General features: G+C 39.6%; 1 protein-coding gene and 1 long non-coding RNA gene across 7 annotated transcripts in view; one reads left to right on the forward strand and one right to left on the reverse strand.

Moving 5' to 3' along the window:
- LOC126870726 (M-phase inducer phosphatase 1-like) overlaps positions 1-21,300 on the forward strand; it is a 29,824-nt gene that overhangs the window by 5,507 nt on the left and 3,017 nt on the right. The window contains exons 3-4 of one of the 5 annotated variants that reach the window (XM_050628710.1): positions 1,400-1,448; positions 21,028-21,199. In XM_050628710.1, the coding sequence (XP_050484667.1) occupies positions 1,400-1,448; positions 21,028-21,199 (221 nt within the window). Of the gene's footprint in view, positions 1-1,399; positions 1,449-8,567; positions 8,706-19,581; positions 20,147-20,177; positions 20,928-21,027; positions 21,200-21,300 lie in introns of those variants that run through there. The other 4 variants (XM_050628715.1, XM_050628711.1, XM_050628713.1 and 1 more) reach the window with 4 other exon arrangements.
- Positions 1,710-8,382, reverse strand: LOC126870769 (uncharacterized). 2 transcript variants are annotated; one of them, XR_007691442.1, is made up of 3 exons: positions 2,989-7,648; positions 2,153-2,914; positions 1,710-2,089 (listed from the first exon to the last, which is right to left on the reverse strand). It is a non-coding gene; the product is annotated as an uncharacterized LOC126870769 (long non-coding RNA). The 2 variants fall into 2 exon arrangements; XR_007691441.1 differs by having other exon boundaries at positions 2,153-8,382.

Here is a 21,300-nt window from a genome sequence, read left to right on the forward strand (position 1 = left end):
TCCGCTAGTAGTTTGTATTTATTCTTTATTTATAGAACACAGATATTCACGTCGAAAATAGATTTTAGTAGGAGGGCGGTTATTCGAAAAGTCGACATGAACATGTACAAATGCAGTTCCACCCTAAAGTCTCTCCCTCGTCCTTTTCTCCTTGGTGATGTGGTGTATATTTAACCAGTGTCGTTTTTTACGCGGTCCAACGGTCCATGTTAGATCTTTCCATGTTTCAGCTTAAGTCTCATCTTCGAAACCTTCAGCATTTTTTCCCTTTTAACAGCAGCGACGACTAAAGTATAAAATCTGTACTAAAGAAATTAAACCACAAATCCATTAAAAGTTGGTAATTTACAAAAAAGATTAGCGAAGGATCGTATCCTTCAAAGAAATTTACACGAGACTTGAGAAAGAGAACTGTCCTGTACCAATATTTTTACTCGCTACTGGCCACGATACAGTCTTGTCCAGTAGTAGAGGAACGGTTGTTCTCTCTTGCTTTTTCTTTGTAGTCTTTCGCTTGCCTCGCAATCTGTTTGACGATTCTGATGTAAGCTGGTGCAGTGACAAGACTGGTCAGTCGCGAAAAAAGAGTTATTCATTTTCGTAACCGTATCCGCATAGCGTCAACCGTAACCGTAACCACCGTAACCGTAACCACCTTAACCGTGCCATCGCAGGAAAAGGAAAGACAAGATGAAAAGAATCGTTAATGAAGAAAAAACATACTACCTGAGTTAACTCGAAGAGGTGGAATAAAGATAGTATGTCAGAACAGAATATTCCTCTTTTCTTTTTCTTTCTCTTTCTTTAAGTAAATAGTGTATTATAAACAAATCATTCAGAATATTTTATATAAGAAGACTTGCTTTATTTATAAAAGATATAGTATAGATATGATATAGTATAGATTATTTATAAGTAGAAGATATACTTTGTTTATAAATAATAGTCAAAAGGATAAATGTACTAGTAAGAAGTTGGTAACCAGTAAAACGAACGAACTCGTCACAGACACTGCACCAACTTCCTGCGGAAATGCTGTACAGTGAACGCAATAAGGAGGAAAGGCGTTCCGGTCTTCTAGCGACCCTATTTTCGTATTGCGGTCACCTTTTCTTTTACCTTTTACGCAAAATACACTCGTTACTGCTCGATTTCATGTTCTTATATTTTTCTCATATCTATCATATAACTATCCGGTCATCATAGCGTTTAATATAAGAATTCTTTCTATCTAGGATATTAACAAACGAAGGAATGCTTGCAGATCGTTCGACTGATCGAAAATGAAGAAATGTATGCTTGTAGAATATATATTTTTATATATGTATCTAGTATTTAATTTAACTTTCTATACATGTATTTTATTCTTATACGTCAACTAATCTTATCTTTTATTTAGTTCCAGATTTGGATCACCATGAACAATCCAGTTATAGCAGCAACAAACGGTGAGTGTATTTTTTGGCTTCGATTCATATAGTCTAGTAACATTTTATATTAACTCGTCAAACGTAGTACTACAAATTTTACGTCTTAACGTAGCATCATTTGTAACGCTATTGTTAATATTTTTTTCTTATAAAAAGTTGACAATATGTACCGAAGTCCTCCGTCATTTTGTTTCGTCTTCTCGTCGTATCGTTATACCGACAAAGCATTCGTTTGTCATTTACGAATTATTCGAGACCATCTTTAAAAAATCAACCATGTATAAACAAAATTAACATTTCGTGTTAACGCATCATTTACAAATTATTCGACATTTGAAACATTTTGAAATGGACAATATGTACACATTCATATACTGGATATCGCGTTGACGCTGTAGCTCGAAAACGCTGACCAAGACCATTCATATTTTCTAGTTCCATTCATCGCCAGGAAGATTCACTTGTCTTTTCTTTCTCTTTCTACCTCACTCGCCGGTTCCCACCGTTTCTGGTAAGCTTATCCATCTCGTTCGGCGCCGTACTCGTCGGTTTTCTTTCCCGTTTCACGCTTCAACTAGCTCCTACGCTTTATTCGATATCATCCACCCCTCCTTTTCCTTCTTCTTCCCTTTGCACTCCTTCTATTCCTTTTACAACAACTAGACAAACAGCAGACGGAAATTGTTGTTAAAATTATATCATGCGTTAGTTCGTCTACTTACATTTGTTCGCATTCCAGCAAGTTTCTGCTGCAGTAGTCGATATTTTATCTTTATATTTCTCTTCGTTGCTCTCGTGACGCGACCGTTAAAAAATCAAGCAAAACGGTTCGGGCAAGCAAGTTCATCGTATCCCTACTCGCTAAGAATAACGCCGCCCACTTTAGCTCGTAGACGGTTCGGGTGCGTTTGGGTCGTGTATATGTTTCAACTTTGCTACACGAGAGACCACACGTGAACTAAGTCTCTAGCAATTTTACTCCCGCCGATCACGTTTCCGTACAGTACCCTGTAGAAGTCTTGGGCGATTTTGTAATAGCAGTTAATCGTTCACCGTATCTCGTAACTATAAAACTATTCAAAAATGTTTGATTTTTACATGTTGCGATTAGTATGATAAGAAACGAGATACATCGTGTCTGAGATCATAAAATATGAAATAGTATACCATTTCTTTTCCTTCGGAAAGGATAGGTTATGTTCATCGGAAGGATGGTAAGGAACTAGTTTGCGTTGATGTCATAAGCACAGAGCCAGCGTAACAGTGCGTTTTATTACATACAAATTGAACTCGGCATACAATGAAATAAAATTGTAGCGGTGACTTAGTAACGTCTAATAAAAATATCACGTATACGAAGTATGGCTGCGAGCGCAAAGTTCAGAAAAAATTGACTCGATCTAGGGAACCGACATTGGCAAGTACGAAACTGGGATGGTATTACATAACCTAGCAACAGTTCTTTCTTTTTAGTCAAGATATAGCTGAAAGCAATAACAGTTAGATTTTATTTAGAAACTTGAGAACACAAATTTCTAATTAGGTATAACAAGCTTACATTAATCATTTCTAATACGACATTAATAATCAGATAAGATGACAATCTCGCTCAACAGACTCGAATCGCTTGAAGTCACGTAGATCGATTGACAAGGACGAGAGTAGAAATTTGAAAAAATACTCCAACCTAAGTAAATGATAATGATTTCTCAATTAAATTAATTAATTAAATCTCAATTGAATTGATCTGAATAATTCTTCACGTTGCTGTACATACACATAGACAGCACTAGCTATCGTACGTAACAGAAATTTAAAAGAAATATCGTATTTCGACGTATTCACAGGCATCTACCATTCAATGTAATATACGGTAGATTGCCAACTCTCATATGATATTCTACGACCGAAAAGTTTGTTAAAGGGAAGAGGAGTAACGTTGCCAACGAAACGAGATCTATTTACAATTCGTTATTTGCTTTTACCAATCGAGATTACCATGAAGCACGTTTTCGCTCGCTTTATCGCTATTATTTCCTTTCGACGAACAACTGTTCAAAATTGTTAGAAGAGGAATTTTTCATAGATACGCGTCAACGACACAAAACGTGTGCGCGATACAGGCCAGGCATCTATGCGGTGGTCTCCCTCGTGAATGCAAATGCTTTGCGTTCCTTCTAAGAAAGCCGACTGGAAGGTGGGGGAAAGACAGACGAGCAAAAGAGAAGGAAGGAGGAAGGGAAGAAGCGAGAAAGAGATAAAGCAGCGGACTGTCATTGGCGGAGGTTTCCCGCCAAGATGCCCCACGCCAGGCTAACCGGTTTATCGAAAGGGCCGACCGACCAGCCTCTTTTGGAATATTTCTCAGCTGATCGCCGCAACATTCCCGCTTTTTTTCCACCACCATCCTAGTCTTCCCTCCAAATTTCTCTCTTCCTCTCTTTTCTTCTCCTTCGTTCTTAACCTTTATCTTCGATTTTACGAATTAACTGTGCAATAAACCAAAGGAAGAAAAAAAAAAAAAAAAAAGAGAATCGACGAAGTAGTCGAAGAACGAAGGAAACAAATTTGAAAGACTCGTGATAAATATATTGAAAAATATATGAAAAACTAAATTGTCATTGGTGATGAGTATTACAATTGGAGTATTTTTTGAATCGATTCTTCAGGTAGGTGTGAGAAGATGTCGAACATCTTGTGTAGTACCTGTGTCTCGCGGTCACAGGGATCGATAATACTTACCTGAAATCTTGAAGAAAAGAGCCCACGAAAGGAAAAACGGCGAGTTTCGTTCTTTTGGTCTATTTTGCTTTGTTGCCGTGAGGGACCTGCTGTTAGAACGTAGCTATTGATGCCACGAGCCTTTTATTTATACAGTTTCCTTCGAATAAATCCACCGTAGAATTCCATTTATCGAACTACAGATCATTTTGTGCGGTTGTCTCGCATTTTTCTCTCATACCACGTTACAAGAAATAATTGAACTATTGGCGTGCACAGACTGCCAAGCAGTTTCAAAGATTTCTATTAGCTTCTTACTAATTTAAGCGTTTTGTTAATTGTCATTCTTCTTAAATTTTCCCACTTTACAAAACAGCGAAATCATAATTTGCAAATTATGCAAATGCAGCAAATTTGGGACATTTGCTCTTATCGTGAACCATTTGAATCAAAATTCCAGTGAAGACTACACACATATATATATACATGCACGAAATATCTCGTACCTTTTATATTCATTCTCAAATTCGTTTCGAACTTTACCAATAGAATCGTGATAATCGAGTCTCGTTACGGTGCTAATGAAATTTCGAAATGTTTCGTAGAAAAGGAAAGGTTTTTACAAGTCCACGAATGCTTCCGTGAGCTGCTATTTGTATGTACAGGAATATTTAGCGTGATAAGATTAATATACAGTAAATAAAGCAAAAAATTAGTATATTGTACAGTACTGGTGTAAAACGTATTTTTACAAATAAATGGGTACTTTCTGGCGGATGAAATGAAAAAGATGTCAGCTTTAAACCACAGAGAGAAAGAGGGAGATAGGAAGATCATTAACCTATAAACAAAAATCGTATGTTACAAACGGAAGTCACAAATTGCGAGTACTTGAGAACGAGATTCAACCAGCGAACGTGTAACATTATAGCGAAAAGAAAAGATCGAAGATAGTCGTTCGACGTCGAAAGTGTGCGGCGATCAACCGACTCGCGTTTGATTATTTGAACCGTGATCGTCGTAACGGTTGGAGGCTAAAACGGTGAAGCGGAGATAATGAAAAACAAGCGCGATTCGTTGGATGCGCGGACAACGTGCGTGGACGTTCGTTGCAACTCGACCGGTTAGCGTGAAGAAACGAGACAACGAGGAAAGTAGGAATGAGCGCGGGAAAAGGTAGCCGCGATACCAACGTCGGTCTAAGGGTACGAATGTAAAGGGAACGGAATGGTGTTTACGCCTTGACAAGGTAGGGGGCGAGATGAGATGAAACGAGACGACAAGAAGACAACACGAGAGGAAGCGAGAGCCGATGGGTCGGGACAGGCCAAGACGAAGTTGCAGTGGCTCACGAAAGTATTCGAAGAAACTTTTTCTGTATATATTGCAGGAAAAATGTCTTATTTCATTAGCACTGTAACGAGGCACGGCTGTCGCGATTACATTGACAAAATTTGAACGGAATCTGAAAATGTACGTAGAAGCTACAAGATATTTACTTTCCGGTAAATGGAAAGCATGCGATTCCTAAAGATCACCAAATTATACGAACAGTCAGCTATTCGCTGTATCAGCAAGCCACAGTATATAGCGAAACCATGTTTAGCGTCAATTGTGTATTTAAGACTGTTATTTATGAGGTATACTAATTTTTCTAATGTTTGCAATAAATGTCTCGCAACTTGTATATACATGTTCGGATTAGTTTCGAATTTTAGTATTACGATTATGATAATCGCGTCTCGTTACAATGTTAGCGATATTTCCGAAAATCTCCTACAGTATACATAGTGTATTCATAAAAAAATTCTATTGTAAATGTTCAAATACTTTCGTGAGCCACTGTACGTCGCGTCGCGTCGTCAGAAAGGCAAACCTGGTGGGGGATGGGGCCAGGGCCGGGGCCGGGACTGGGGCTGAGGCGAGTAGGCCGACGCGCAGCAGAAAACAAGCGTGGTCTTTTAAATCGGCGGCTACGAGGGATTTAAAAATGGCCGAGTCTGCCTACCCTTGACAGCCGTCCCTTCAGCTGGTCGGGCAAATACCATCAGCTGACCGGTTTTGGAGGGAAACTGACTGAGATTCTCGATGGTTTCGACCATTTCCGCGAAACGACCCAATACCATGTGCCGCTAATTGTTATTTTCTTTGTATACAGACCATTTATCGTGTGTCCTTATCCCGTCCGTGACTTGTGTAGAAGAAGTTCGGACATTGACCAAGAATACTATCTTAATGTTTCCAACGGTCTATAATACGAATGTTTCCGCTCGCAACTTTCCAACGTACTACCTACTGAGAGTTATCGGAGACTCCGCTCTTTCTTCTCATATTACCAGTGCACACGTGGAACAAATGCAAGATTGGATTGGAAGCGTGTGATATTCAAATAGCACGCTAAAATAAGATCGTGTATTTATAAATATTTAAAACAAGGGTATACGCGTATTTCACGGAAGCGAGGAAGTAAACGCGCGAATTAACGAGTATACGTGCGGTCATAGGACGTCTTTCGTCATTCGAGATCAAAGGAAAGGAGCTGTTATCCGCGCACATACACGTAGCTACTCTCCGAGCAGGTAGAGGGGAACAGGTTGTTATTCGTACTTATACGATTCACTCCCTCACAGGTAGCTGCATAGCGGCGGTAACCAACGAGCTGGACCAAACCCGAGAGCTGGTCGAGAAAGAAAGAAATCGGATGCATGCCTCGGCGGCTCGTTCCGGGGGATGAATTTTATTACGGCCTTCTTATAGCTCGTTCCTTTTGTACTCGTTCCAAGATTCAGAGATCGTTATGTTCAGATCGTATCGATCGATAAGTGCCTTCATCTTTCTTCTTCTTGGGCGCGTGTTATCAACCTTTCACGCGTTTCATCTTTATTCTGGCTTCGTCTTTTTGGATCGTCTTATATTTTTAAATAAACGGAACAAGTATTTACGTGGGTTGGTTCGATGCGCTTCTCTAATGCCGCGTCGGTTGACCGTTGCGCAACTTCCTCCTTCCTCTCAACTTCTTTCTCCAGTATCCACTCGGTGCCTGTTTGTCTGCATGCCTGCATGTCTACCCATACTCGTTTCCCCATCATCCCGTCACCTCATCCGCCTCATCTTCTACGCTTCTCGCGCCCCTCTCTCAAACACTCCTTTCGCCTCTCTCTTTCCGTATCTCTTTGCTTTCTTTCCTCCTTTTCTTCCTTCTATCATATCTTCCCCACCCACCAATCTTCACTTCGTTCTTTCGTCTTTCTTCTCCCTCCCACCCTTTCTCCTCTTCTCTTTCTTCTTTTCTCGCGCGCCTTTTTTCTCCCACTCCTTTTTCGTTTGTTCTCTTACTATTCTTCTGCCATCTCGGTTCTCCGTTTATCCGTTACTTTTTCGAACCGTTTTTACTCCACTCGTAACGGTGGAGTTCGCCCCCAGCAACAGCGCCCTTCCAACCAATTTTTTCTCTCCCTTCCATTTCCTACATTAAGCCTCCTACCACCCACTCCATTTCTCTCTGTCTCCCCCCACTCCCGTGCTTTCTATCGCGCTCTGTCGTTCGTTCACGCGCCAATCGATCGCGTGCTTACATAAGCACGAGCATTTAAAAAACTAGCTTCGCGCAATATTTCGAACGGTCCGTAACGTCGAACGTTGGAGCCTCGCTGTATGTAATCGGTTATAAAGTGTATTCGTGTACCGAGATCTTAACGTCGTGGTAGAGGTGGCTTTGTGCGATGCGCAAAACGAGCAATTTGAACGAACGACCTTCGAACGCCGTGGTCTTTCACATCCTCACTTAGTAACCGAGCTAGCGTGAGAAAGTCGCCCCGGGGATGAACGACGTTGGTCGCAGATTTTCATCTTTTAAAGAGATTCGTTTGTTCGAGTCGTGGAAAGCTGGTTGGAAAAACAGACCGTGTAGCTCCACAGACCTCTCTGTAGACGAGCTGAATCCCGAAATTACGCCCGAAATTTCACTCGTAAATTTCTTCCAGATGTATTTTTATTTTTCCCGAAAAATTTTCCAAACGTTTCACTCAAGAACCAATCGTCTAATGTGAATTTTTTGAGATTTTTTTTAGGAGCCTAGAATGGATAAAATTAGGTAGTCTAACGAATAATAAAAGGTGATTTTACATCGAAAGGGCTGTTCTTAGACATTTTTTATTCCTCTCGATCAGTACTATAAGTTGTTTAAGCATCCAACCGCTCTTTTCAACGGCCTGTATTTAAGCGATTAAGAATCGGAACGGCGAGTTAATTCGTCCTTCCCAGGTTAACAGGTTAAGACCGAGACTGAGGAATATCGATTGATGCTTATTGTTTCGTTACTTGATGCATACGAAACCTGTTGCAACTAGTTTCATCGCGAGTGAAATACTCGAGACTGTACGATACGCGACGAGTATAGAGAAATAGAAAAGAACTGCTTTCTGGGAAGGTCGTTTTATGAGAACGGTACGGAACAGGTTCGAAGGAACGTCGTTGTCGTCTTGAAAGAAACTAAGATTTCACTGTGAAGCGACAAGAGAGGCCAGCAAACTCAAAAATAGGAAACTGTGGGAGGTATTAAAGCAAGGTTTTGAGCTTCCGTAGTGCTTGGCTAGCACGGTGCATGGGTGGTAGATCGCTTTGTCAGGGAAGCGAAAAAGAGAAGAAGAGAGAAGTTGAGCCGCATTAGAAGCATACCAAAGCGATCGTACTCTTTTCCTCTTCGTCGTTGTTATTGTTGAAAATCAATCAAGCAGATGAGAAAATGAATCGAGTATGACGACAATTGAGCTGCGTATTTGTTAAATCGTGGCTAATTCCACGAACCGAGAAGTAGAGGAAATTGACGAAATTATATATCGATTATGTGTATCGACGCTAAAATTTTTTAAATCTCGAACTTTGATCTGCGAATGGTCCAATTGGACTGGAAGTTTTATGCGTAAATGATACGTGTATATATATCTGATAGAAAATAGGGCTGTAAAAGATCGAATATTACCATCGACGATATCAATGGTATCGTTTAGACTGGCACAAAATACCAGAGGCGTTCCGCAAGATAAGAGTAACCGGAGCATTTAAACGGGAAGCGGTTGCGTAGGGACTGTAAATACGCTAATTGGGACATGGTCACAGCGACGTGCTTTAACGTCGGTTTAATATCCTCTAGAGCCGAGGGTTTGGATCAAGTGGATATTACTCTTTTTCTGTTTTAAACGAAACACGGGCTAGAATATATCGTGTCAGAGCCAGGCCAAAACCACGTTAGCGTCGCTTCCTTCTTTCCCTATGTACTGTCGCTATTATTCAGATTTAAATAATACAAAACAAACGAATATAGAAATTATACGAATAATAAAAATACTTATCTCCAAATACGTTATACAACCGAATGATTTTCAATCGTAGCTCTTCCCGTTTGCTATAGAGGAAGGAAGCATAGAAAGATGCAAGGCATGTATATGCATCGATATACAAGTCGGCGGGAGTTAGCGGGAGTTGGCGGGAATAGGTAGGCGGGAATTAATACCCGTTACGTGTCGAATAAATCGAAGCTAGTATGCAATTTGTTTTTATTCGAAATGTTCGCCTACATACTGCTATCGGTATTCTTCTTGAAAACAGGAATCTTTTCCTTTTTCCTATTGTACCTTCTCTGTATCTCTATCCGTTATCGTCGTTCCTACCATGTTTACATCGTCGCTTCTTTCCAACACTCTGTTTTCCTTATCCCCTTGTCAGTAGTCTTTCGCTCTTTTAACCGGAATCTTCTCGCCCCTATTCCCTATTCCCGTTTCCAGATCCGTTGATTTCTGTGCCCTCTTCATCGCGGCCTGTTCATGTCTACTTTGTACTAGTTGTTTGGTTCAATGTTGAGTCCCTTTTCCCCAGGGTTGGAACCGAAGTCGTGTCGGGGTCGTCGAAGCCCGAGACCGAGAACGAGACCGAATCCAGAGCCGAGTTCGAGACACGGCAAAACAGTGTGTTCCATGGGTGGTTGCTCTCCTCTCTCTCTCTCTCTCTCTCTCGCTCTCTTTTCCCCTTTTCTTCTCTCCTCTTCGGCCTGCACTCTCGCTCTTTCTCTCTCCAGCATGTACACACACTTGTACAGGCGAGAACGCTCGCCTTCCCTACCTCCTGGTCTCGGTCTATCTTTTTCTCTTTTCTTCGTTCCCGTCGCACCGTCGCGAACCTCAGCGGTGTCGCCTCTCCCCACTATAAAAGACCACGACCGACCGTTGAGATTTAAATTCCTCTCTGGGTGGACGGAGAAGAGTCTCCAGCCTGGGAACGGCGGCAACCTTCCTGCGCGGGACGAGGAGAAACTCATCGTCTCGCCGCTTTGACCGTCTACGCCGTTCGGTCATCGTCGTTTTTCCCTCCATTCCTTCTTTCGCGTGTTTTTGGGAACCGGCCCGTTTTGCGAATCGTACTTTTATATATAAACGTACTTTCTCGATTGAAAATCCTGTAGAACAGGAACAATCGGATCTTTTTAACTGTCGCACGATACAGGAAATTCGTTACTCCTTCCGCTGTTTCTTTCGCGTGTTTTTGGCAACCGGCCGCCTTTCTGCGAATCGTACGTTAGACGCATTTGTACGAACGTATTTCTTCGATTGAAAATCGAGTAGAACAGGAATGACAGTGCTTTTTAACATGTCGTTGATATATCACAAGTAAACATGCATATTCATGGAGAAATGCTGTTAGTTTCTGTATAGGATAGTCGGTTGCGCAAGTTGATTTTTGCATTAAATAGCCAGTCGACAATGTGTTAACTATCGCATGATACGTAGATGAAATTTGGCTTTTTTTTTTTTTTTTAATTTACGAGTATCGTCATTCGTGCGTCTTCGAACGGAGTGATTTACGATCCGATTGCGATTGGATCGAATTGGATGAACGGAATTTTCAATACACGAAACGCCTCGACATTTTCAGCGGTTGTGACGTAATAATAATTACAAATTCGATCGTCATTGACAATCTTTACACGTTCCTGCGAAAAGGGTTTGTTACACGTATATTTGCAGCGAGTTTTAATTTCACCGTGGAAATTCTCCTCCAAATTTTTACGCTGCTAGCCTGCCTCTTGTTTCAACAAGAGGAAGTTCCTTAAACGATTAAAATGGAAAAACGTAGTACGAAGCTGAATTGAAAGTTCTTACGTACATCAACAACGACTGTTGGTCTCCTTGAACTTAGTACATTTTCTCGACAACGAAACGCACGATTGGTTCCACGCCACAAGGGGTCCAAGGGACACAAAAAATTAAGAACGTCCTATCTTCTTGTCACATTTTCTCCCGTTATACGTTTCGAAGATATATGGTTTACTGAAAACAGTCGGCGAGAAAGTTTGATCTCAATTGAGCAACCGCTTAAGGTATATCTCCTTGCAGGAAGTAATTTCTGTTAAAGTTATGTGTTAACGTTCGTTCGGTTCGAGCGACCAAGTTCAGTTGGCGCTTACCGAGAGCCACGTGGAACGTACGAAGAGGGAAACGTTACCGAGAAATAAATGCGAGATGCGTACGTACGACGATTTGATCGTTTGGAAGTTCGTTAGATCGTTCGTGTACTGGCTAGTTGGGGAGGTGTACGGTTTACGTGATCGAGTATAGTCGACTTTCGCTTGGGTAGTAGGAAGCGTTACACGCCCCCATATAACACTTTCGGCCTCCCCCATCAGGGCACTGTGTACCGTATTGTCTAACGCTTGGCTCTTGCGATATGCTATACGGGTGCAGCTGTTACACGAGCTTTACTCGCACGTGAATAATCGATGAACGCGAAACGACTTTCTCGCTGGGATAAATCGGCTCGTATCGAACGTCCACCAACGTTCTTATTAGGATATTCCATAAGATCACGGCAGAGAAACGTAATCAGTCATATACTACCGCTCATAAGTCATCCGGATGCTTGATTGACCGGTGGTAACAATATCTTATACATGCAATAATAAATTAAAACAGTGGTGTACAAATACTTTTTCTAGCCACTGCGTAACAATTACGAACGCGAAACATACAACGATATTTATAAACAAATTGTATCCTGCATCTTGGACTTTTTACGCGGAGAATCGCGTGTTTTTCTGGTCGTATGGAAATTTTAAGATCGTTCTGTATATTCCTTTTTCTAATTTTCCAATTGTTATTTTGTCATTTTTTCCCTACTTTATCTTTTTCGTATCATCTGCACTTTCTCTCTCTCTCTCTCTGTTTCTCTCTGTTTCCCCGACACACATACGTGCATATGCGTGTCGGCATCGGTTCAGCATTGGCGAGATTGTTGATAATGCTAAAAAAGATAAACGAGAGAGGAAAGATGTAGCGAATAAACGAGTAATAGAGAAAGGCGAGAAAAGTGCGAAGAAGCGAGAGAGAGATCGCGCGCTGGAGAAGGGGGCGGAAGAGAAGAAGGACGAGGGGAGAGAAAAAGAGATCGAATGATAAAGTTCGGATGAGCGAAACGAGGAAGAAGAAAGGAAGATATCGTCGCGATATTTCGGTTGCGGTTAAGCGTCGATAAGAGTCGGTGGTAATCCCAAGGTCTGGGTTTGCGGGCACCGTTGCATGGCTATTCTCAGAAACCTAGCTGTTTGAAGCGCGCCAAGCCCCCAAGCTGTTCGTGTGTTCCTCCGTTTAGCTCGTATGACAAATTCTCTTCGTATGTTAGTTCCATACATTATAGTTATTTCCATATATTAGATTGTAGTATACCGTTAATTCTTTAAGCAAGTTATATCTTAAACAGAAATTTCTACAATCACGAGAATAAAAGTTGACAAGAATCGCGATAAAATCGAAATAAAGGAACAAATTCCAGTATAGCCATTTCTACACGGAATTTGATACTGTCGTCTCTTTATATGGAACGTACAATTGCTTCCGAACTCGATACCGGGATTAACTCATTTTTGCAAAAGTATGACATTGTCGGGTCTTGCACGAGGCCATAAAATATAACATTGATGATAAATTCGTGGACTTTTCATTAGATTGTCTTTGGACATTTGTTATAAATGTTCAGGTTCTATCTAGCGAGAAATACAATCACATTAGCAATTTTTCGATAGAGCAACTCTTCCACGGAGTTGTGAAGCATTCAAGGTGTAATTACTCTGTATCCGTGCAATGATCATCGAGCGCGTTTAGACAAGCTGTTTCTCAACTTTCCGGGAAATTTTTGGAATTTGTACAGGTCGGCAGAAGGTGGGAGATGATAGCAGATCACAGGTAAAAAATAGCATATGAAGAATAGATAGGTAGTGGTTGAACAGGGGGTTGGAATTTTGTGCTATTTAGCAGGTCGGCGGCGCCGAAAACCGAGTGACCCTCCTTCCTTTGATCGATTCGCTGAGAAATTTAGGTTTACCTTCTTCTATTGTGTAAATAGAAGTAGGAGGCCGAACACGGTAGACAAAATGTAAAGTAAGTGGCAATGAATTATCAATGTTTTCAAGAGATATTTAAAAACTATTATACATAAAAATATATTTTTTTACTTATTCACTTAATTCTTGCCTTTCGGCTTTCGATGATTTCCAGTTTCCCCCCGTACATCATTTCTACGCCGTATATCAGTATGTACTATTTTTTTTATACTATAATTTATTATAATTATAATTATAATTTTTTATTATAATTTTTTTATTATAATTTTTTATACTAATTTATTTTTCTATTTTGTATCCCTAGTTTAATCTATCTTATGCTATATAATAAGAATATAGAATTTTTTTTTTAGAAAGATACCGACATTTTCCATCTTTTCACTATAATCTGTCCTCTACAATAACTTTACAGCTTGTTTTGACAAGTTTTACGACGAATTTAGGATAAGTACCTGAGGTAATTAAACGACCACAGAGATTATTTGCTCCCCGATATTACCTGAGATAAAGCCAATATTTCTTGAGGAATTGTAAACGATAGATATCACAACGATGAGAAATAGTAGCTCCGCGCAATTCTAGAATCTTTAAAACCGTCTATGATCGAGAAATTTGCCCCAAATGTCGATGAATTGGAACAAAATCTGTGGATTTTCAAATTTTACCTCTCGGTTTACAGCCTTAATGTATTTTTTTTTACCTTTCTTGCTTATTATTATATCGCTTTGTACCTTTACATACCGTGCAATACCAGTCGACCATAATGTCGAGGTACTGTTTGTTTTTCGACAATATATCTTAAGGCACCTATTTTAATATTTTGTGGTCAAAGCTGTATTTCTTTAAACCGTATTTTTCCATTGTTTCACTATAACCTGTCCTCTACAATAACTTGACAGCTTGTTTTGACAAGTTTTACGACGAATTGAGGATAAGTACCTGAGGCAATTATACGACTCCTAGATTAACAGTACATCACAGAGATTATTTGCTTCCTAATAGACCTGAAATAAAGCTAATATTCCTTGACGGATTGTAAACGATACATTTCATAACTATAAGAAAGAGCAGTTCCTATCCAACACCTGTCGACCATAATGCCGAGGTACTTATTGTTTTTCGACAATATATCTTAAGGTATCTATTTTAATATCTTGTGGTAAAAGTTGTATTTATTAGAACCATACGCGCCTTATAAAGGATTCAAAATCTTCACGACCGATTTTACAATTGACATCAATTTAATTATCGATAATTAATCAATTATACATAGTTAGTATATATCGATAAGTTATTCAATTAGTAGTTAAATTGGTAACTGAAAATTCCTTAACAGTTTCCATTGTTAGAGTTTTCCAATAAATGTAAAGAGTAGATGTGCCGATGCTTATGGCCGGAGTGTACCTCTTTCTCCATTTCGTCTTCCATGCTTCTCCTCTTTTCACCTTATCAGTCCTCCTCATTCCTTTTGCTCTTTATGCGTCGCGTTTCTTGTTGTCTATCCCGTTTCTGCTGCTTCCTCACTTCCCAGGGTGATTATTTTTTCTGACTTCCCTTCGTCTTCATCTATCCATCTAAAAGAGGGGACTTTTGATAGCTGTTAGCGAGGGGTTCGAGCAATTTTTATTCTCCTCTCCTCCTCTATATGTCTTCCTTTCTTTCTTTCGACTGCTTCTCGGCATATTGCGAATTTCGATCTCCTGTACAGTGCATCTGCGACGGCTGCATGTATCGGAAGAATAGCAAGAACGACCAGACTGTCTTCTACACCCTTCGGGATACCGAAGGAACAGATGATGATCTCGTTTAGGAAGCTGTAAAGCCGTCTTGTTCTCTAGAATGCTTTACGGTTACGAGGTCGTTATCATCGACACTCTTCTAATACATTCAGCTGTCTAATTTCTCATCAAAATCAGCATAGTCTTTCAACGATCTTTCGCCTTTTTCGTATTTTTACGATTACATTACGATTATATCGGGTTATGAAATCAGTTCGAATCTCTTTACAAGAGTGTCAAAGATCGTTATTTCGAAACCAGGTCTATTTAAGCCTACTACGATTCCCGGATTATATTAGTTTTAAGTTTTTTTTTTTAACAAAGAAAGAAGTTTTAATATTTCGAGAAAATCTTCAGGATAAAATTAAAACGAGAAATAACGCATATCGATCATTTTATCATTTTACTAAACTCAGGAAAATGCTTTAAGAAAATACGATCCACGGATAAAATCGATTAACAGAACGCAGGAAATTCCGAATTCTTCATATGCTTTGAACTGGAGGTTTTCATCTCCCTTATGAGAAATTTTATCTGTCACGTAATAAATCCTTAATTTAATAATCCTTAATTTTTTGCAGTAAGTGAAATCAATAGTTCCACAAATCCTTCGAATTGAAATTAGACTAACGAAACATTTGGTATTAAATTTCAGGTATATTTCGTTGCTTATTACCTTTATATTAACCCTAGAACCTTCTGATATTTGAAACTTTGTATCCTACGATTCATGTACCGTTACACTTTCCTTCCCATAGTAAATTTCTATAAACTATATATTATTCTTATAAGATTTTATACATCATTTTATACAAATGTAAAAATATTTCTGTTACGTTCTTCAATAATGTTACGTTTATCCAATGTTTATATGTCTATCGATCATGTGCAATCTTCACGAAACATTTCGTGTCTTCTCCTCGTGAAAGGTTCGCGGAATGAACATAAGGTGCATTTACGTCGTATACCTGTGTCGGTAGAGTAATGAGGTATCGCTCAAACGCAACTTACGACAGAATAACTTTTATATTTCCGTACTTATCAAATTATTTTACTTCCTATGTTACGCCTTCATTCGCAAAATCGAATTGATCGATGTATAGTATACCGTACGATGTATAATAATATGTCAACGAATTTGATTAAAAATAAACAATCACAGCGTATACTCGAAAATAGAGAGAATCTTGAAAGTGTAAGGTCCTCCCGTCAGGTATTACGTAAATGGCTCCCCACGTTTTCGTGCCGATGTGTGTCGTTAATGGAACATCAATGGGACATCGTCACGATTATACGTTTGTGTAGAAATATACGTTTCACCCACCGTACACGTATCTTCGTGTATCTACACGTACACGATCGTATCTTGTACACGCATGCGTGCATACAGCACACGCTCGTTTGGAAAGTGTCTGTTACATGTACACACGTATATGCACTTAGCGGTGCACCATCAGGGTACCCATGGTTGGCACGTGCCAACCATCACAATGGATACGACCATCTGCACTCTTTCTTATAGAAAAATCAAAGTCGTAGGGAGCCAGGCGTTTGCCCGATTCCAAGTTCCCAGTTCCCTTCCAGTCCGTTATACGTTCGAACCGTTCGTTTCCCGCGGAAGACGGTTTCTGGACCAGTGCCGAGTGTGTACTTACACGCGCACACAGCAAAGGAAAAACGTGATAAGTCTGGTTTTTTGATTTCGATGTTACGTTCAGAAACCATGTTAATCAACTGCATAAATGGAGAGGCGAAGAAAAATGACGATGTCGAAGACGATGCTGCTTTTTTGTAAATTTACCTTAAGGTTACGTCGTTATCTAGCTGCGTCATCTTCTCGCGACAAATGAACTTATAGAAGTAGGTCGTTTGTTTCTTGAGAGCTGGGTGTTAATCGTGTATCTAATGAAACGAAGAAATTAATAAAAAGCGGCGGGTATAGTATGACACAGTGTATGATACGAGCTCGTTCACGGGCCAATGCGGTTAACACCACTTGTTGAAATTTCGGAAACTCTTACGACGAAGCATTTGATCGACGCTTATCTCATATGTAATTTTATCAATCTCTCTCTACTTCTTCATTTGTGGAGTTAGCTGAAAAGCAAATAACTGACTCGTATATAGCACTGGTATATTGATAAGAATTCAGGTTTTCATATCAGGTCTGTATACTTTTTAACGATTTTCCACAAGTAAGCTATCTAAGTTGGATTAGAGATTGTCTCTAAAGCCGGTGTACGGGTATAACGTGTCGCGAGGATGGAGAAGGTGCACAATCAGCCAGCTGTACGCGAGGGGTGCCTTTGCAACCCCCGATATATGGCAAAGTAAGCAGCTGAGCTACCCCCATGGTCGCACTGTGCGTTACGCGCGTTCGATGCCCTATAGCGAATAATCTTCGCATTTATGACTGCTGGGAACAGACCGATGGATCGTTCGTTATATTCCTTCGGTCCCTTATTTGTTCACCCTCTTTTCGACTTCTCTCCTCCGCTTCTTTTTTTTTCACTTCGTCTGTCTTCTAACTAACCTTCGTTTATTGCTTCAATACGTGATTACCACACCAAAGCGAGAAGTGTAAAGCGGTAACCACAACTTTGCAACCCAGACTTAAAGAAGTTAAAAGATTTATATTTTAGATTTTAAACGATTTTGATAATAAACGAGCAGATAAATAAATACGTAGTAAAAGATAACATAAATAAATTACCAGGAAATCTTTGTTATTAAAGATATACGTATATCTATATTAAATAGAAAAAAAGACAGCATTGTTAAAAAATGTGCAATAAAATGTGAAGCAGGAAGCACGAGATGGGTACCAATGGAATTTTATTAACGACAACGAGAGCAATGCGTAAATTAGCGTGGCGAAGTTACTACCTGCTGTCCCTATTTATCCCTTTTCCCTATTTATCCCTATGGTTAAACAAGATAAGACATGCATATGTACGCGCAAACATACGTTTCGAACTTATTTGCGCGATTGAATCTTACGAACGCATACCTGGCGTGTCCGTGTGAAAATCTTTAAAGAATGCGAGGGTGGTATCGGAGATCAGGTGAAGCATTGTGATCGGCAGAATGAAAAAACGGACCGAGCTGTACCTGCTGAGAGCTGCATCCTTCGGAATGGTCGGTGCATCAGTCGACGGAAAGAGGAGCGTAGTAACAGACAGAGAGGAGAACAGGCCCTTTCAGTGCGAGCAGCAACTCCTACGGTCGGCAACCTTTTCCGGCCTGGTATCGAAAGTGAGCTAGCCAGTGAATGACCGAGTATACACATAGGCACGAGCGCGAGAAAGAAGGGAACATAAGCAGCGTAGATTTAAATGTTCCTTTTTTTCTTCTCCTTCTTCTTCTTCTTTATTCGTCTTCTCCTCCGTCTTATCCTTTTCCTTCCTCTTTCAATATAATATATATGTCGGTTTGATAACTCTAGATATGTTAAATAATTCCTTCGAGAACGCGATCTCTTCTATATTAATTAACTTTGATAATCAGTGCCTTAGATACGGTCTTTAAAAGCTTTCGAACTGGAAACAAATATACAATGGATAGGAGAATTTTTACGTACATATTGCACGCGTTATATAAAACATTTTATAATTTCTAACACCGTAACGAGGCACGACCGTCATGGTTATATTGGTTAAATTAAAAATTTAAGATCAATCCGATAATATATATATATATATAGAGATATATATGTATAGACTTTGCAAATATGTAATTTACTGCAATCATAAGCTTACAATCATTAAAACATTAGGGTGGAACATGAATAATAATTTTAAACATATAATTGTGCTAAAAATAGAATATCATGTATTATTAATATAACGAGCAATTAACTGTTCACGTACGAGATACTCCGATAATCTTTATGGAGCGTATGCCTCTGATGAATATCTTGTAATTTCTATATACATTAACAGACTCGTACCAGATGTTACGAACGTAATCACGATACTCAAGTATCGTATGTATGAGATACAATTGTACCTCATTACAATATTAATGAAATTTCGAAATGTTTTCTGTAACACGCGCGATGTATTCATGGAAGCTTCCTATAAATATTCAGATACTTTCGTCAGCTACTGAAGACATAACATTTTTCAAAGCCAACGAGTAAGCGAACGTACGTGTGCGAAGAAACCTGAAGTTGCTAAGGTTTAAATAGTTAAAGAATTTTCTCAATAGACTTTTATTTCGAAACTAGATCGAAGTTTACAAAGTCGTAAGGGAACATATGCAGACGCAAGTGTGCTTCTATATATATGTACATTTTATATAGATTTAGCGACTGGTAAATATCGGCGAACGATCGAGTAAACGAACAAACGGATGTAACGAAACACGGCGGCAAAGAGGCAGAAAAGGGCCCCCCATAGCGGTTACCCTAAAGAGTGGATTCCGCGTTCCGTTCTCCCTGTACGCCCTGAGAAGATTTAGGCGGGCCCTTTCCCAGTTACCGATTGGTCGGCCCTTTCCCCCCACCACACCAGGCTGCCACATATAAAGACAGACTTCCCGCCAGGCCAGTCAGATAGTACGCGACTTTGCGGGTTGCCGTGCGTTGATCCGAGTCGGCAGTCGATGTAACGAGCGGCGGGTTACCGTTCGAGCTTTTACGTACCGTCGTTTCATTCTTTAATTCGATAAATACGGCCATTCTGTACTGTGATTTCCTGGCTCGCACAGTTCCTTTTCTTCTCGTTTGTTATCATCGACTGGTTTTAACTGTGACTTCGTGTTTCGTCATTGATCGCTATGTTCTGGCAAGATGTTAATAATTCGTGTGAAGTGTGGCAATATACAAGGTATATATCGTAATAACGCTAATTTTCTGCTTCCGAGCTATGTCGATTTTTCGTCTCTTTCGTCTCGTACTTTTCGTGTGAACGCGCGTGTGAATATGTGTCTGTAAATTCAGTGCAAATCCAGTGAAGTATATGTACATGAGGGAAATTTGTTTACATTGTATCTACGTGTTTTTGGAATCCAATATGTTCGTAAAGAATTCTTAGTAACATGCCCACAATTTCACCTATTAAAACTATATTAGGTCTTATCCTATGTCTTTTACGTATTATACGCTCTTATTGTACATGGATCAGTGATTTCTAAACTGCGAGAATAGATATACCGGTGAAATCAGTTTTGCGCGCTGCTAAGTGCATGTGGTGCTCGCGCGCAAGCGCATTCAGTTGGCGCGCTCTCGCTCTACCATATTTCCTCGTGTTGTACATATGTAAAGTATTCTGGCAGTAAGTTTTGTTAATGAAACGGCAATGTGCGAAGGACAGCGTGTTCTTTTGTATCGCTCAGCCTTGTAAATCGCGTAGAATTCTATTTTAACATTGTGTAACTGTGTTTAGGAAAGAAGAAACGCGATTAATTTCTAGGCAATTTATAGAAGTTAATCATTTATTCACAGTAGAATATTATTGCGTGTAAAACATGTCGATAATATCTGTGGCAATATTCCTAAAGATGTGTTCAATGAAATTCAAGGTGCGTGATTTTCTTCAGTTCGAGAAATCTTTTGTTCTTAATTATAACTTCCAAAATACGTATCTTTATCGGGACCTAATTATAGAGGTTAGGTTTATCATTGAACTGATATTGTATTTTCGTAATTGTATATACAATTGTGTCTGTGTGTAGAAACGTATGTAATAATTATTTCTTTTCTTTACAGCCTCTTCAAGGATGTATTTAACATTAGAGACACTTCGAACGGCTCAGTGAAACCTAAACCAAAAGTCCGCCGGCTAATTGGCATGGCTACGCGACGTCTTTCCAGTCCAGAGCCAGTCTCGCCATCTATAGACAAAGAAAATAACAGTCCGCATGGCACTAGCCCGCAAAAGGTATAGTTATCAATACATATGTTCTTGCATATTTCGACTTTTTTTTCCTTCAATTTTTTTTTTTTTTTTTTTTTTTTTGTTACCCTTATTAATTCTAACTA

The sequence above is a fragment of the Bombus huntii genome, chromosome 10 (genome assembly GCF_024542735.1).
Source record: "Bombus huntii isolate Logan2020A chromosome 10, iyBomHunt1.1, whole genome shotgun sequence".
Classification (NCBI taxonomy): Eukaryota; Metazoa; Arthropoda; class Insecta; order Hymenoptera; family Apidae; genus Bombus; species Bombus huntii.